Source organism: Anticarsia gemmatalis, chromosome 7 (assembly GCF_050436995.1).
Source record: "Anticarsia gemmatalis isolate Benzon Research Colony breed Stoneville strain chromosome 7, ilAntGemm2 primary, whole genome shotgun sequence".
NCBI lineage: Eukaryota > Metazoa > Arthropoda > Insecta > Lepidoptera > Erebidae > Anticarsia > Anticarsia gemmatalis.
Genome location: NC_134751.1, coordinates 10,000,001 through 10,018,059, shown reverse-complemented (window position 1 = coordinate 10,018,059; position 18,059 = coordinate 10,000,001). Strand labels below are relative to the sequence as shown.

The 18,059-nt window shown below is 33.4% G+C and overlaps 1 protein-coding gene across 4 annotated transcripts in view; it reads right to left on the bottom strand.

Moving 5' to 3' along the window:
• LOC142973968 (MAM domain-containing glycosylphosphatidylinositol anchor protein 2-like) overlaps positions 1–18,059 on the bottom strand; it is a 213,239-nt gene that overhangs the window by 45,594 nt on the left and 149,586 nt on the right. For all 4 annotated transcript variants that reach the window (XM_076116014.1, XM_076116012.1, XM_076116015.1 and 1 more), the window contains exon 4: positions 1,905–2,101. In XM_076116014.1, coding sequence (XP_075972129.1) covers positions 1,905–2,101 — 197 coding nt within the window. The remainder of the gene's footprint in view (positions 1–1,904; positions 2,102–18,059) is intronic.

Genomic DNA, 18,059 nt, shown 5'->3' with positions numbered 1-18,059 from the left:
TTTTTATTCTAGGACTAGAAAATAGGGCCGTGCTAGAACTAAAACAAGCAGAGGTAAGAAGTACTTCTCAGTGCAAAGTAATTATATTATAATAAAGGTAAGTAATGCAAATCTGTGGTAAAAAAAAGGATAGACAAACTTACTATAGGAGCTTGTACAAGATAAATTTCAATAGTACTATTGCGACACATACCCGAAGTTGTCTGTCCCTTTTAATACAATTCAGATAATTTAATTTTATCCCTAACTGAGAAAACTTTGCATATCAGCCCAAAACAATTCAGAAAGTCAAGTGAAAAACAAAAACACTTTCCACACATATATTTTTAAAACCTACATGTTATAAATATATAATGAGTTTCGAAGGACAACTAGGGCCCCGCCTTTTTAATAATAAATTTTAAATTGTTCCCTTGGGTGGCTGTCCGTACAGCCTTTTAGAATGCCTAACCAACAACAATGACTGTTAAAAATAGCTCGATGTTAGGTAGAGTATGAACGTGACTGTTCAGTTCTTTGACAGTTATGTAATATTTTTAGAATTTTCTGTTTTACTTTAATAGTACTTGATCGTACTGTTTTCTTTTGATATTTTATTTAGAGGCAATGAACAGCGGCTTTTATTTTTGGATCTCATAAGAAAGTATTGCGTCGCTCGTGTTAGCATATACGCAATTCTAAGCCTATATTGGCCAGACAAGCGTTTCCGTGGCACAATCGCCAAGATTTTTTTTTACAAAACTATAGTGTCTAGTATATACACGTTAGTGTAAGTTAAAAAGTGAACAAGTAGGTATTACCCAGCCCTTTACTACATTAATAATTATGTTGTATACACATTTCCGGCAATCGATTTAATAAGTACAGGAAAGTCATTTCATATTAAAATGTTTGTTCCATAGACCTATATTTACTGTTAGCGAAATAAGATCACATTAATATTTTACCTTTGATATTCCAACATTTAGGCCAAAATATTTTCGATTAGACGTGACAAAAATTTAAATTTATGTTTGTAGCTCACAAATCTTATAAATATTGAGAACCTATTTCGAGTACTTATTAAAATGAACACTTCATTTTAATAAGTACTACTATTGTAATAAAAACCACTCGGGCACTTGCAACTTATATTGTACACTTCAAATGCAGTAAAGTATTTTATGAGTATTTACGTCAATAAAAATATGCATAAAATTAATAAGTCTGCGTCATTTTATACAGACGACTATATTACTAATAATAATATTTTAAAACCAGTATGATCTATGGTGTATAAAATGCGGAATGTATTTAAAAGATCACGTGCATTCTTTTTATATACGTGAAAGGGCAAGAAGGTGTCAGAACTGAATAAGAAGCTGTCTTTGAGTTCATGCTACTTTGTTGCACGCTCTATATCACTTAATGACCAAAGTACCGTCCTCTACGTGCAAGCCACTTTGACGCACGCAGGTGATAATGTATTAGTACTTAAGCTGCAACACTATGTGAAATGACCGCGTTTAACTTTTCCACTGAAGTTGGATCGAACTGAATGGCACTGCGCCCCGGAGCATTGTTTACATAACGTATAAACTAGATTCAAATGTGGCATAATTGTATTTATGTAATATAGTGATGTTATTATTAGGATATTAGTTTGGTTTCAAATCGAATAGGCGGTATAATACTAAAAGCGTATTTCATATGAAACCACTTGAAATTTGAACATTGCTTAATAGAATTATAAGCATTGCACGCTACACAATCACATTCACATATTTTGCACCTTGAGTTTAATTTACCGAAACACAACGGTTCGTCTATGATAACCATTGTAATTTCAGAAAAATTTAATCACAATCACCAACGAAATACAAGACCGCTAACGTCCTTTTAAGATGTGAAATACTGATTCTTACCTACGACATCCAAGGAAATTTTATAGTTTCGTGTCGGCGATACATGAAAGTCGACTCGACATCTGTACACTGCTCGGTCCCTGGATTGCACGTCATGCACCCGGAGCCCAGCAGTGGGCAGATTATGCCAGTGAGCGCGACCGATGTAGGGGTCGTCGACCCAGTGGGCTGATGGGCCTGCCACTCGGGTGTCGTAACTGTGGAAGAATAGAAAAGGTTAGATTGGATATTGCGGCTTGTAGTACACTACCAAAGACGTAACATTTTCATTATTTGTTTTAAATTTGGCGCAAATTCTAGTAAACTTGTTAATAAAACTATGCTGTTTTTATAACCGAGGCTCATAATGGTATTTTGTGCTACTTTTTCGTATTGGGTCATATGTTTGATAATGTTTTAAAAAATGTTCAATTACCGACTTCATCTATTTTGACCAAGTTGATATTCCTGAAACTGGGTTATTGCGCTCTATAAGAGTAATTGTAATTATCGGGACACGCCCCTCGTCCTACCTAAAAATAATTTATAACGGTAGCGCAAACATTGTTTTACTACAACAATTGTAACACAATTACGACGTACCATCAAAGTTCAAGTACACAATTTGTTCGCGTTTAAAATTTTTAATTACAGACACTTTTGAGGCTATAAAGCTTTACTCAAATGAATTCATTTATGGCCAGTTTACAACGCCCAATAAGTGGACTATTAACTTTCAATGATAACAAGTGAAATATTTTGTTGAGAAGTAAAAGGTATTTAATGCTTCTTAAGAACCAATTTGGATTTTAGCCAATGTACGAACAGTAAAGCGCTCTCAGCATAGTGACCGAAGTTTAGCATTTGTTGCTGTAAAAATTTGAAAAAAAAAATACGCCAATGTTTGTTTTTGAAACAAAAACTACTCAAAGTGTACCTATTACGTATACAAAAATTACAAGTGACATGATTTTTGTGTTATTCTAAGCCTAGTTGTGGATTGGACAAATTATAAAACGGCCGAAAAGAAAGCGTACACATTCAGCCAACTATCTGTCCTATGAACTATTAACTATCTTTAAATGCAGTGTTAGAGATAGACCGTTAACAATTTAAGCCTAACACTAGTCAGCGTTAACAAAACCGCAATCAAAATAGAATTAAAACCGTTTTTAAGTCTTTCAAATCAAAATGCATCACGTAGTGGCTGATTAGTGTTTCAGTAATTTACTGAATAACCCTCGTGCTAATCAAATTCGGAAACCGCGTAACAAAACCGCGGAAATGACAATGATTTACATTGTTCACTATTATTCAAATACAACTAATGTTAGGAGTTTATTGATTGATGAGAATATTATTCTATTTGTTGTTCTAACTCCATCGTGTAATGCATTAAATATGATGAATTAAAACTGATTATACGCCGAACGTATTTACACACTGCATTATTGCATGGTGGCTGTTGTATGTGTTTCGCAAAACTCAAGTAAGTGCTTATGACGTTTTTCAATTTTGAGTTAGTTTGGAATGTAATTACGTCAATGAAAGTCATAAATATGTTGGATTAGATATCTACCTAAGATTATTTTATGAACATTCAAAGCAAAAACTAACTCTAATACTTATCTCAAAAAGATTTGTTCAAATCCAATATTACTCACATAACGCTAAGCAATTCTCTCGCTAATTTTAGTATCTTCTAATTTATTGCTTAAATGTGAATGACCATTATAAGAATAGACTACAAGGTTTGATTGTTTCAGACAATATTTTCTTCGTAAGCAAAGTTGCGGTCGTTTGCCGGTCCGCTAGTTTGAGGGTAAAGTTTTGGTTAGCCACAAACTCTCGCTACGGCTTATTGATCGAAATGAGCTCAATCAGTTTCTTGTTTGTGTAGCTGAAACATACTTATGACATTAAAAATATGTCAAGTTGTTTGCATTACATTTTGGATAATAACTACTAAATATTTATTATTACGCTGCTACTACCTAATACTGAGTCGTTGTAATCGTAATGCTTGTACTTATCATTAAGGTTCATTTTACATGTAATGTTAAATTTGACAAACGAGAGTCGAATGAAACTTCTGTAAAAAAAGAACATTGTTCTAAAAAAATCTAGTATTGTTATCTAGAGGCTTTGATAAATTGAATAGATTTTATCGAACATGGCAGTGAATTTACACCTTAATATAAAATACCAAGTAACTAAGTAAACTAGAAAGCTAATAAATACGTTTAATAACCCTTGAAAACCAACTCAAGACTAAAAATAAAACCCGTTTATAACTTTTCATTACAAAATCTATTTAATTTATACCAAATATTAATTACGATACCGGGTAACTCATAAACAATTCACTGTAATATTTCAGGTCAACGGCCTTCAGGGTTCGTGAAGAGTAGCTATCCAGATATGCTTAGTAATAAGAATATATTATTTAGGTCGCTAGTACCTAGAATATTCCCCGAAGTCACTAAATGTGTTTTCATTATCTAAGCTCTAGAGAAACCCAAGATATTATTCTGTTTAATAATGTAGAATAGATGTTGAGCTTAAACTTCACCTTTAAGTTTTAATTAGAAACAAACATTATTAAATATCTCATTAATACGTGATACATAGTTAATGATTGAATACGCTGATAGTTTCAAGTTAGATCAGGTACTTTAAAGTACACTGAGACCCGAAGAGATGATCTGAAACTATGGCCGTAATGAAAATCGATTTAAAAAATTGAATCCGGTATGCAAATCGATCAATTTTTTAATGAAACTTATCGATATTTTTCGAGCCTAGAAGATATTTATCTATCAATAAGATGATCTGATATTATAACATCGCTTACAGACGATTTATATAAATTGCGATAAATTCATATTACAGTGTATTAATGCATAAATCATTTACCATACAAATATCAGTAAAACCTTTTTTTTAAGTTTCCGCATCAATGGTCTTAAAAAAAAGCAAATAAAATCGCTAACAGGAACAAGTATATTATATAAGCAACTGCCAAGCTTCCCGAGGTTTCGGTGGAAACCCAGTGCTCCAGTTATTTGAAGGACAGGTTGAACTAAAGCCGTCAATCAATTACGCGGCGGGCATCTGCTGCCATGACAAAAGACGGCGGGGAGAGCCGGAAGGCATTGTGCGGTGGGATGCTCTAGTGTTCCATTGCAATAGAAACCCCATTGGCTTAGTAGTGACATCATATATGAAACAGTTTGGTTTATTTTTCTATACTATCGACCACTATAAGTCTTTATATCGTCTAGGGTTTGTAGTGTATAATACTCTTCATTAAATTTGAAGTGATAACTTCTTAGGTTATTGAGAAAATGTTTATTTTAAAAAGTTAACCTTACCTTGAATACTAAATTATTTAAAATTTATTGACTAGTTACAATTTTAGCACGGTAATCACGGTACAAAGCTTACTTGGAGGTTTATCGAGGAGTGAAATTCCTATATAACTAAATAAAAACATGATAAATAAATATATTCATAATTAAACACATTATTAGACAACTCACACTTGATCATTTAATACCAAACTAAGGTGAAAACTATTGTAATTAGACAACTGATATATGATAGGTACTTCAAAATTTTAAACTACTTATATTGTTACATAATATGACATTCTAACTCAAATAAAACTGATAGAGTATTTCATATTTTCCAAACTTAAATAAAACATATCGCAATATTGAATTAATTTACCCCTTAAACAATAAAAGTTCATCTTCAATCTACATAGTTGTAGTTATTTTATACTTGAACAAATATGCAAATGAACAATATTCTAAATGAATATTGTTTCGAGATCGCAGACCGTTATAGCGGTGTCCTCAATTAAATTTTATTAATTGTATAGATGACCTAGTAAAGACGGAGCCATGTCTGTTAATTATTTAATGATAAACGTTACAACATTCTAGGTCTGTGAAAATAATAAGTAAACTTGCCGACTAAAAGAAAAAATGGAGAAAGAGATGGTCAAACTAGGTTAATTTCTCTCTTTCTAAAACTGCAATAAAATATTACCTATTATACAACTGTGAACACAAAAAACATTCTCGAGTAAAACATGCTCATTGAATAACACACCCACAAAAACTCAATAAGCGTCTCAAAGCGAACTCTTAACCCGATAAACCGACTTTTTCCGGCTTACCTTAGCCGAGTATTGGAGCTTCAAATGTAAATCACTTCAAATTAATAGTGCCCGAACTGAATGTTACCGCTTTGTGGTCCGGACCAAAGCTAACCGGAGCTAAATCGCAGAACAGTTTAGGTACCGCACCCGTATTGACCCAAGTACGTAGATAGTTTATATCAGAACGTCGATACTCGTAGGCATAGTGCACAAGTTGAATGCAAATAAAGCGTGTGATTGCAAATTTGAGTTGTGAGCGCTGCGGTATTGCTCGGTTTATTTGTCGTGATGATGTTGTATGGAATGTGGGGGTTTGAAGTACTGATTGTTATGCACACAGACCACATACACCCGTTTTAATTGTTTTGTAATTTGTCGATGACTCTCCGCTGTCAAAACATGTAGGAAAAGTGTACATAGAAGTAAATATGTACTCGAAATGGTGACATAATAGTTAAAATTGTGCCGTAAGTGTCGTGTAACGCAGTAAAAAAATTGTTGATATTATTTTGTCACCTTTATATAGAAATATTTTTTTTAAATACGACAGCACAATTGGCTAGTTTGTGGTACGTAATAGTCCATAACTTCTTTTAACAGTGAAGTTTAAATGCAAACACATTCTTAGCTTATCGCTTTGAACTTGTCTTGCACCCGAGTACGTTCCAATTAAGTTCAGCAATAATTACAACAATGTTGTTGGTTCTCTATTAACAAATCCTGCAACCTGAAACTTTAAATTAGATTCCAAAATAAGGCCCAAATTGTACAATTACAAAAAACAAAATAGTATAAATTTGTGTATGTCAACAAAAAACATTTGTATCGCAGGAAGTACCTACTTTTCCCCAAAGACACAAATATGCCTTCTGGTCAGTTAGTTTACCATCGTTTGGGATCAGGATATCTTTAATTAAAAGTGTGTTGAAAAGGAATTATTGTTAAAATAAATACCCAACGTTAAATATTAATGAGGAATATAACGAATCTTCACAATATTTACCGCACTGAAAATCACTGGATTATAAACGTGGCAACTTCGTGCAATATAGGGGAAGAAATGAAAATATCTCGTATTATTTTTGCACTGCGGTTTGTTCCGAAATAATGAGCGCTCGCGATAAAGCCTGAAGGCCGGAGATGACAAGTCTCTACGTTATTACTATCGATATGAATAAAATGAGTTCTCTTTCTCCTGTTCTGATGGAGTGCCGGGAAAAATATGCGAAATTATTTAGCTAGAAGTAGTTGGTTTAATACCTTCAGTATCAGAGCATATGAATAAAAAGGAATTTATAACTGAGTTTCCTATCAGAATGATATAAATTAAAGACATAATTGCATTTAGGACACCAGAATCACGCGTAGCAACACGCCGCCATTAACACAAGTATTTATGGCACCCAACGTTGCAAGGCCATTCAAAACTAACTCAGAGAGTAACCAGGTGTTGTCACAAACACAACGAAGGTTAAACAGTCAAAGTTATTTACACACAACACGAGTTACCATATAAATCGTCGATATAATTACACAAATGAATTTTCCCTACCCGCTACCAATGCCAACCCACCGCAAGCATATTTCGGTAAACTTTACACGAATATTATAATTAATTACTCCGTATATTACACTAAAACACGTACCGTGTTTCGTATTCCAGCTAGAAGTTCAGGTGACATTGCGTAGCCTCCAAGTTCATAACTTTATAATAAAATTTACGCCAGTACTCGTCACTTCACAGAGAATCCAAGACTCTGGGATGCCAATTATGCAAAGTCCTCCGTAGAACTTCTAGCTTTTGTGACTAACTGTCACGATTTGCGAATTCACTAAGCGCAAAATTAATGCAGTCTATTCGATTACGCAGTTTATTGAATTTAATCAAGAGGAATTACTGGAAATGTATGAAAAAGTGATGCGGGATAAGCAATTTTAATTAAGCATCTGCCAGTAGATTAATGTTTGCGCTAGGCTTAGGTTGTGCGTCGGTGGCGCTAGCGAACGTGTGTGGAGGTCTCAATTTGTCATCGTTAGCCAGTTTGTATGTGGATTCGCATAGTTAATAAAGGTCTTGTATCCGCTGAAACCCCAAAGTATTGATAACTTCAAAAAGTACCCTGTATTTTTTACACGAAAAATGAAAAAAGGCCTTTAAAATTGATAGTGTGAACAGTGCCTCGATTCTCTTCTACTATCGACTCCCGACAACCGAACTGTCATCGAGAAATTTTGTATGAAAATCTGATCAGCGCCTCTGACGGGTGTAGTAGGAAACATTTTGGCAGTACATTCTAAATGTCAAAATTCGATAGCTAGCCGGTTGTCGGTAGTCCATAGTTGTACAGAATCGCGGTACAGTTTAAAAAGTGAACAGGAGCTTATGGTAAATTATGGGGAAGTTTAAACATATAACGAATCACAGTTGAAAACAATTTGTGATCTCATTCTGTTCTATTTATTTAAATGCAAAATTTTTGGGTAACTAAAGTAATTGTAATTTTTGACTAATACAAGAGAATCATTATGGCAAAAAAAATTAATAAACTCATCCTAAATTTATTTGAATTAGTTTGGTTCAATTATATTAATTGAAAGCTGCGGGACAATCACATTAATTACAGATATTAAGACCCAGTATTTCTAAGAATTGTCAAAGAAAATAATAACTTATTAGTTCTGGTAATTTTAGCACAGACAGCAAAAAGATGGCACGTGTTTCAGTATTGATTATATTACAATAGAGATAAAATATATTTCAGTTATTATTATAACATGTTTTGTTCAATGTAAGCGTTGGTTTCGTATATTTAACATCAGTTGTTTCAAAAACAGCGTTTATTAAATTATTGTTATGATAGAATATTGTTTTGGTAACGTAAAAGAAAAATATATTTTTGAAAATATTTTTGATTCGTACAGCTTAAAAACCTTACCCTCTGTCAAAAATATAATATCTTTATTTTGCTTTATGTTTGATGTGTACATACTTGGCCAGAATCACATTAAAATTTTCATATCTATAAATAAGCTTACTAATATTAGTATAAACTTATTCCACACGGGCTAAATTACTCGTACGACATAGACGGATCGAATAACACCTCATTTGTCAAAAGCGAATGAAGGGTTTGCGGAAAATGAGCAACTTCCACTTAAATGTCCCCTTTTAGGAATGTCTTTCCATTCCATTTGATAAACGACAGTATCACTATGCGAAGATGTGGTCTTATTTGTACGCTGTAGTACTAGAACGGGTGACGAGAATGATGGAGGCGTATATTTTAAAGCTTTTTTATGGTGGGGAGAGAATCAGATTCAGTAAAGGGTGAAAAAGTGCACATGTATCCCATTTTTTTACAGCTTAACCGAGATTTCTTGTATCATTACCCATTTAACGGATTTTATCATAGCACCTAATGAGTACGAACTTTTATTTATTTTCTTCTAATCTTCTAATAATATAATTCGCGGATATCAAATACTGCACGTCTTGAAATTATATTCAAAACTTTGTAATGAGTGCATTTGAATTTCAGAACAATCATCAGAATAACGATAAGTTTAAGCAATCACACCAGTTTTGACTGCTTAAACATTTTAAAAAGGACCTTTTACCAAATAAGTTTTGGACCATAACTCTTTACGCTATCTTTAAGGTTATTGGGGAGAAGGTCGAAAATGGGCTAAGTCCGATCGTTCCGACTAAAAACTGTTACTGTACCAAGATGGTGGAGTAATAAAAAATAATATCCAAACTTCTTCCCCCTCGTCTCAATGATCAAAACTTTTATTGGACTTCATAATTATGTCAACACTGTAGGAATATTTGCAAGCATTTTCGTTTAAATATGTTGTATAATAATAAAAGTATATAGGTTTATATTTTTTATAATATAGTTTTTAAATGGGGTCTAATAGAATAAAATGAGCTCTGAAGAAGTTATCTTTACGAGTAATACCAAAAAACCACAAATGAGCATTTAGTTTACAAACATAAGCGTATTAAGAATTTTAGCTGTCGATAAGTAATCAATATTAGTTACGTTCATAACGGACTCGTATTAGAAATAACTATGTATATTTTTTATGCACTGCGGATTTGAGTTCTGTGATATCGTCAAAAACTACTAACAAGCTTCATTATGATACCAAGCCTACAAGCAAGTTTACGTTTAACGGGGGTGGTCGCGAACATTATAGTTTTTCGAGCAGTTCAAACTTGGGTCATGTTCTCTTTGTAAAGTTGCCTCCTCGTTTTGGGTCGAAAGTACGCACATACCTTAAAGTTTTCCCGTTACTATTAATAGATCAAAACATCCCTTTACTAGGGTAAGGATTATTGAACTATTTTGAAGCACGTCAAATAACAATACACCTTTAAGAATGTTTATTTCGTTCTACTATTTATGTCGACTTTATTATGAAAAAGTAACTTCTTTTCTTTGCGCAATTTGCAGCTCTCCGTAGTCACAGTCCCGTAAACTAAAGAGCAAAAATATAATTTGTACGAAAATTGTATCCCTTATCTGCACTTGTTAACACAGGCTCTTTGGAACTAACTTAGGGTCAGCAAAAAAATGGATCTTAATCGTCGTTGATGACGTTCAAACTTTTGTCAAAGTCATTGACCGAAACAGATCACAACAACCGTTACATAAACTAACTTATTGAATGGGATCGTTGCAAGTTAAATATCGGAAGCTCCCCGACCCACCATTATTTGCAAGGGTTCACCGCAATGTTAAATATGAACCGAAACTTCCGTGGCGCGTTAATTTCACTAACTAAAGCACTAACCACATCCCTAAACAAGTTACATTGTAAATAATAGAACTGCTTCGATAGCCCTGCACTGGTAACTGCTGGTCATGTCAAGTTGTATTCCGTTTGGAATCGAACAAATTACTACGGGAATTCACTAAAGTTATCTTTATTTGTAAAAGTTTGTGCTGATTTTGGTATGATCTTATAGTCTATAGACATCTACCTCTCAGGCTAATCAAGAACAAGTCAAACCTTGAAGATTCTAACATAACCTTGATATTTTGTAACACGTGTAATTATTTATAACATAGGCTTTCTAATTTAGGAGGCAAACGATAACCAGAAATTGTAATTAATCTTAAAACTCAAAGATTGTTTCTGAGGAAAATTCCGTGGAAAATTTCGTTTTCTGTTTATCTTGCACTGTAAAAACTCTTACAAGTTTTATATGTATATATGTGGGATACTTTAGTAGCTAGTGGTCAACGGCTTGATGGATGAGAGCTTTGTGCAGATCGATCAATCTGGGTAGTTTCGTCGTGGTCAGCGGTGGTAACGTTGTTTACATATTGATCACTGGAATCTGACTATAGTTAAACTTTTGCTGTGTCTTAGTTATTTTTCTTGCAAAAACTAATATTTTTTTATGTATCCCTTGATGACATAATTTTAACTGCCCTAAGGCGTATGATATATTAATTTTAATGATAGGTTTCAAAATTTGTACGTTCAAAAAAATCTTCTTTCGTTTATCTGTGTAGTGCATATAAATAAATAATTTATACAACAATATAATAAAGCATGCAGCTGGCCTTGTCCAACAAAACTGTTTGATTTGTCAAAACCATAGAAATCCATTTACTCTGTGGAATTATGGATCTAATTCAAAATATGTATTCAATTATAATCAATAACTTTCAAACTTCGTCAAACTGTCAAACTCACAGCTCAAGTCACTTAATTTGAGTTCACTTTTAACCGGCTAAACCTTAACCACTCCGTCGAAGGCAGGCCTGAATAAACACTAATAATGAAAGGGAATTAAATTTAGTGGACTGTTTGTTTGTTTCGTTACCCGACGTTCGCAAAATTAGGGGCGTCCGTATTAAGTTTGGTTTCACGATTTGGAATCCTCAAAAGACAATTAGTAGGACGGCAAATATGCCAGAAATTAAGTTTAGCCCCAGCAATTATGTGAAACTAAATTATATTGTAAGTTGTTGGATACTTATTCTTATTGTTATGTTAGTTTATTCTATTTTGTATTGTAGTCTAAAATTATAACGCGTTAAGAATGACAACAGAATGACAACATTGATTTAATGTATGCTTATGGTTTTAACTATTGTTTTAATGAGTAAATTAAAATAATGGTTTCAGTAAATGATTTCAGTTAGTCATCAAAATAAATAGAAATCTAACTCCAGGCACAAATGTCTGTGAGTCACGAAGGCTTGTCTAATATTGTCTAACTGCAAGATTTCATGTAGACAGTGACTGTAATGAAATGGTAATTTCAGGTACCTATCACGAAATGAAATGAAAACTGACGTGATTACCTTACAAGGGTTTGAAAAATAAATCTGTAAGGTTTTATGTTTTTATCTGTGGCTTCAGTACGCTAAACGTATCTTTATTCATAACTTGAAGAAATTCTTGGAAGCAGTGTTCGGTAAATGTAAAAGATACGCTGACTTCAATATTATTATGTCTAACTTCATACTAACAACGTTTTATTTATTTCACTACGTCAGCTTCATGATGAACAAAAAACAGGATTATTTTGCTGCCACAAACATGAAAATAAAGCCTGAGTTATTCGTCAAATGAAGTGAGATAATTAATAACCCAGCATCTTAAACTCTTAATTACTAATGTCACAAGTTACTAGTTCTAAATACTAAAGTTTGTGACACGTGAATATCTCAACAAAGGAAATTGCGAACATAACTCTCTTTTCACAAGGGATTTAGCTACTTTGAGTCTAGGATCTATTCGCTCGGAAAATGTATCTGCGCAACGCGTGTACTGTGTCAATAGGGAGAAAATGAGAATAAGTTTTATTTCTGGTTTATAACAATATTTTTAAAGTACCCAGAGTACTCAAATATAGTTTTACCTAACCGGACTATCAGTTCAGAACCAAAAATATTTGCAGTATTATGAAATTGTAGAAAACTATTTTAAATGACCGGTTTAAGGATGCAGAAGCTGTCTTTTTATAATTCTTTTATGGTACTTTTTGGTACATTTGTACATTCATTTTAGAAGTATCCTGCAAAAAAATAAATCCTTAAAATTTTGCAAAGATAGATCCCATAAATCGTCGTTTTCCTTTAAAAATCCACTGAAAAACGTAGTGATAGAAAATACATGGAAGCGTGTAGTGCACATCGCTATAAATTACTAAAGCTCTCCCATTCGCGGCAATCTGTCTGCGGACAGAAAATGTACATGGACTTGTAAACTGACCAGACGAGGCCGTCACTAACATTTTTTACTCTGAAATACGGCATCGTTACACGCTACTGCTTGTTATAGACCATCTCATATTCTCAAAGCTTCTTGTTCTTATAATACTTTTGACAGGTCCACGATACCAGGAAGTGAAATATGTTGCGAAATGACTTCGAAATCTCACGAAGTTTATTTAGGAATTTCCATGTAGTAGAAAGTTCGGAAATTGTTCAAGTTTGCATTTTCGTGCGATGGAAACTTGTGTACGGCGCTCAATTTCGAATGCTTGGCGGTGCGGTGTTGTCACAATATTTGCTGGTTGTGCCGCAATGCGCCGCGCGTCACACGGAAATTTTTCGAGGCTTTATGTAAAATTTAGATATGCCGCGCATGTGCAAAGTAGGTCAAAGGCGAATGTGAAACATTTTTCGGAAGCGGATTGTGGGAACTGGCACATTGTTATACAAAAGTTGACTTCAGTTTGTTTGCCATGATGAATGTTAGAAACCCTTTCGCGTTTTTTGCATACCTTCAATGGTACACATTTCATGAGGTTTTGTATGTTTATGATTTGGCATCATAATCCCAAAACACCGCGATCCCTCCCAACTTTCATTCAAAAAGTTTTCTAAGCAAAGTTCTTTCCACATCATATTTTTAACCGGAATCTAGTTTATTTGTACAAGTGGGTACCACGAAGGGCTCTTAAAGAGAAATACAAAAGTTGGCCTGAGACGAAAAATAAACATAGATACGTTAATTAATTACACCGCACATGTTTTTGACAGACCTAAAATAAAAGTAAATACGAAAAAAATACGAACGCTCTCTTAAAAAAGTTAGCTCCCAAAAGTCTGAATGCAAAAAGTAAAGTGGATCCTGACATCGATCAACTGCATTAAGACCGCTTCAACCGTTAAAATTCAGCCAGCTGAAAAACTGCGCTTCTATAAAAAAATCTAACGTTCCCTTTGATTTGCTTTTGTCTAGCTTATTCAAAGGCTTCAAAGCGTTCGGGTGGTTTAAAATGACCTAACGTACAAGTCATTCTCACTTTCAAATACAGGTTTTAAAACAAAAATCTTTGAAGCATGCACAAAGGAAACTTAAAAAGTTTTTTTTGACAAATAAAGACAGGATTAACTGAGCTATCTGAATTTCCACAACTACGGGTATAAATAAAAATTGATATTGCGATAGATTCTGCATTTAGTTTTTTAATGAGAATGTATTGTGTTTCATTTTGATTGTTTCTTTGAGCAGGTTTTGTTAACGTTTTTAAATAACTGAAGAAGTCGCTGCCGTATTCATATTATATGTCACGGTGGTCACATGATTTATTAAAATTGAGGACTATTTTATGAAGTTAATTATGCCTTAGGATATATTTAATAATTATATCAAGCAATTTGTAAATTAAATCTATTGCAATTCCGAGAGCGATTATTTTTCTCGGCCTACGTCAACTTCCTATTAAAACGGATGTTTAACTTCGCACGAACCTTTGTTACGTACATCAATAAAATATGTGTAAATGATGTGTGGCTGTGTTCCTTTTTGTTTACACCAATTTAATGCGTACCGCGAACAGCGGCGAGAAACGCGATCGTAAAACTTGCTTCACCGATACGATCAAATGTTTCATATCAACGGTACTGGTTCAAGAGTTGTTTAACATTACTTGCTGTTGTGATGTAGGTGAATGAAAAGTGACGGTTACTCATGTTCACTGTTCTGAAGCACAATATTATTGTTTACGTACAATCAAATTATTATGTTCTTTAATCTCTGAATCACTTCATCGTGGTCATTGACTTTAACTTATGAAACTGACTACTAATATTAATTTAATAGGTTTTTAATTCAAATTTGAATGTAGTAATAATAAAGACTATTACACATCAAATCAACTTAAACTGTTTAATAAAACACATGCACATAGTCGTATTTTAGGTACCAACACAAGAAGTGTCTCGGTTAGTCTACGTTATAGCTTTCCTTAAGATATTTAAGCCAGGATAACGTGAAAATCTAAATTAACGTTCCATTTCACGCTTCCGTGGTTTCTTTCCACACGTAATAAAATAGTCTGCACATAAGTTAACAACTTTTCATTAAAATATCCTGTCTTATTCAAAAGTCTATTACTATACTAAGCTTAACAAAAAATGCTACATACTTTATTGTTTGTCATTGTTATAACATAAATCCCCAATTCTATTGTAAAGTAAATCCAATTGATTGTCTGCCTGCAAACATTAAATCCAGTGTCAGATAAAATATGAACAAAATAATCCAGTCCATAGTTTTAAAATCCATTAAAAATATTAGATGTACAATTTGACAAAAACAATAAACCCGACGCGTATCAATATCGTAACCGATTATGAGAGCAACATCAATCAATTCAAACATAAAAGTGTCAGTAATAAACGTCAGACATCTGGTTTTATTTTAAAACTCAAGTTCAAGGCTCAAGGCCGACTTCATTGTAAAGATTCAACAATATACTACACAAAGTTACTTGAGATTTTTCTCTTATCTCTATCTCGTGAGAATTTGGGTAAATCCCCACTTATCCCTTACTTAAGACCTAAAAAGCTTTTGTTGAAAACGAGTGTCCAAGATCAAAAATTGCTGTGTTTGTCTGCCCTTCTTTTTATAGAATTTTATGGCTGAATAAAATATGTCAACATAAATTTATAGAATTATACAGCAACCTAACCGTTCACTTTAATGACTTTATATTCTCCTAATACTTATGAGTACAGCATATTTTATATCAATCACTATGAATTAACGTAAAAGCTATGCCATCAAAAACATTCTGTAAAAACCTCAAGTCTCGCCGTAAAAAGTTGTGAGATCTATATAATACCAAGTCGATTAATATATTTAGTCTCTACTTAAAGGACCTTCTGTCTTAAGTTATTACGTATGTTATTATCATGCCAATTTTAAAAAAATACCTCTAAAACAAATAGACCGACCTGGCCATCGCATGATTTGATTATTAGTATGTATCACACTACACAGCACGACGAGAAGTTAATGCTCCTGATATGTTAATGGCGAATTTGTGTTTTCTTGCGATGACCAAGTCGATCTATTTGTTTTAAAGGTTTAAAAAAATACCTCTAAAACAAATAGACCGACCTGGCCATCGCATGATTTGATTATTAGTATGTATCACACTACACAGCACGACGAGAAGTTAATGCTCCTGATATGTTAATGGCGAATTTGTGTTTTCTTGCGATGACCAAGTCGATCTATTTGTTTTAAAGGTTTTTTTTTTTAAATTGGCATGATAATAACATACGTAATAACTTAAGACAGAAGGTCCTTTAAGTAGAGACTAAATAGATTAATCGACTTGGTATTATATAGATCTCACAACTTTTTACGGCGAGACTTGAGGTTTTTACAGAATGTTTTTGGTGGCATCTCACTTCTTTTTGTAGAGCGAATAGATCAAACATAAGTCCAATTTGTATGGAAAGCCGTATTTTTTTCATAATTCAACATATTTTCCTATGGGAATGTTGTTAAGTTTCATGGGCTAAACACCCTTACCCACCCTATACCCCCTCCCGTTATGTCTCATATAGTAGATACATATTTACACCTATTTATTTTATTTTCTACAGAAATAATAATTAAATTCATTAACTGCAAATGTAACCTTGTAATCTTATACATTTATATAGGATTACAAAGTTATTGTTGCAGTTAGTGTATTTAGAAAACTTGACCGAAATTAGAAAATATTGAATTTTTCCCATGATTAAGACACTAAACCCTATTTGTATTCTAAATTTTAAGCTTCTAAGTCTGCTAGAAGTACCTTAGACTTTTGATGATCGGTGAGTCAGTGAGTCAGTGAATCAGTGAGTGACAAAATTCAAAATTTTAACAAGTTGTCATTCTTAAACTACTGGTTCAAATTGACTGAAATTTTAAATATACCGTGTTTATACAATGACTGATTAGTTGCTGAAAATCCAGGCTTCTTGTTTTATCCACTACGAAATTATAGGGGTGTTAAAAATAGCCCGAATTGCTTCGAGAAAAGGATGTTACGGCCGTGCCGCTTTTTTTTTGCTCGACTTGCGGGGGCACTTCCGTGCCCCCAGATGTTTTTTTTGCTCGACTTGCGGGGGCACTTCCGTGCCCCCAGATGCTTGATTCATAATATCTTATAGCGTTTTATTATTCACTTTGTTATGGTTACTACTATTTTGTTTTTATTACGAATGGCTGAGATGGCATCAGGCCTGGTATAATATACCATTCGTAATAAAAAGACTATATTATAGTCTTCTCTTTGGGTGTTTATGTAGTTCTATTATAACTCGCAACTGTTGGTGGTAAGTATAAAATTGTATTTTAAACTAATTATTATTTATCTTTACCATTATAATTACATATCGTTATCCATCCCCTGACTACCTACCATCTTTATTTAAGCAAAATCGTGAGTTTCTCAAAATATATGAAATTCCGCGCTGCATTTCTTTCGGATACAAAAACAAGTTGGTTACAATGGAAGTTTTGTTGGCACTAGTCGAAACCACGCGCGGAACTGTAAAGTTTAGAGCTTAAAGATTGCAACTGTACGAAATGGCCGCAGTTTCTTCTTCGTATTTGAAACTTTTGAATCTAATTCTGTGCTGGAAATCTTTGGTTGAATTGAGATTATTTTTGTCCGTGCAAAATCAATCCTATTGATTTCATTTTGTTTGCTGTCTGCAACCGACTCGCAATTTTGCGAGTGCTGAAAG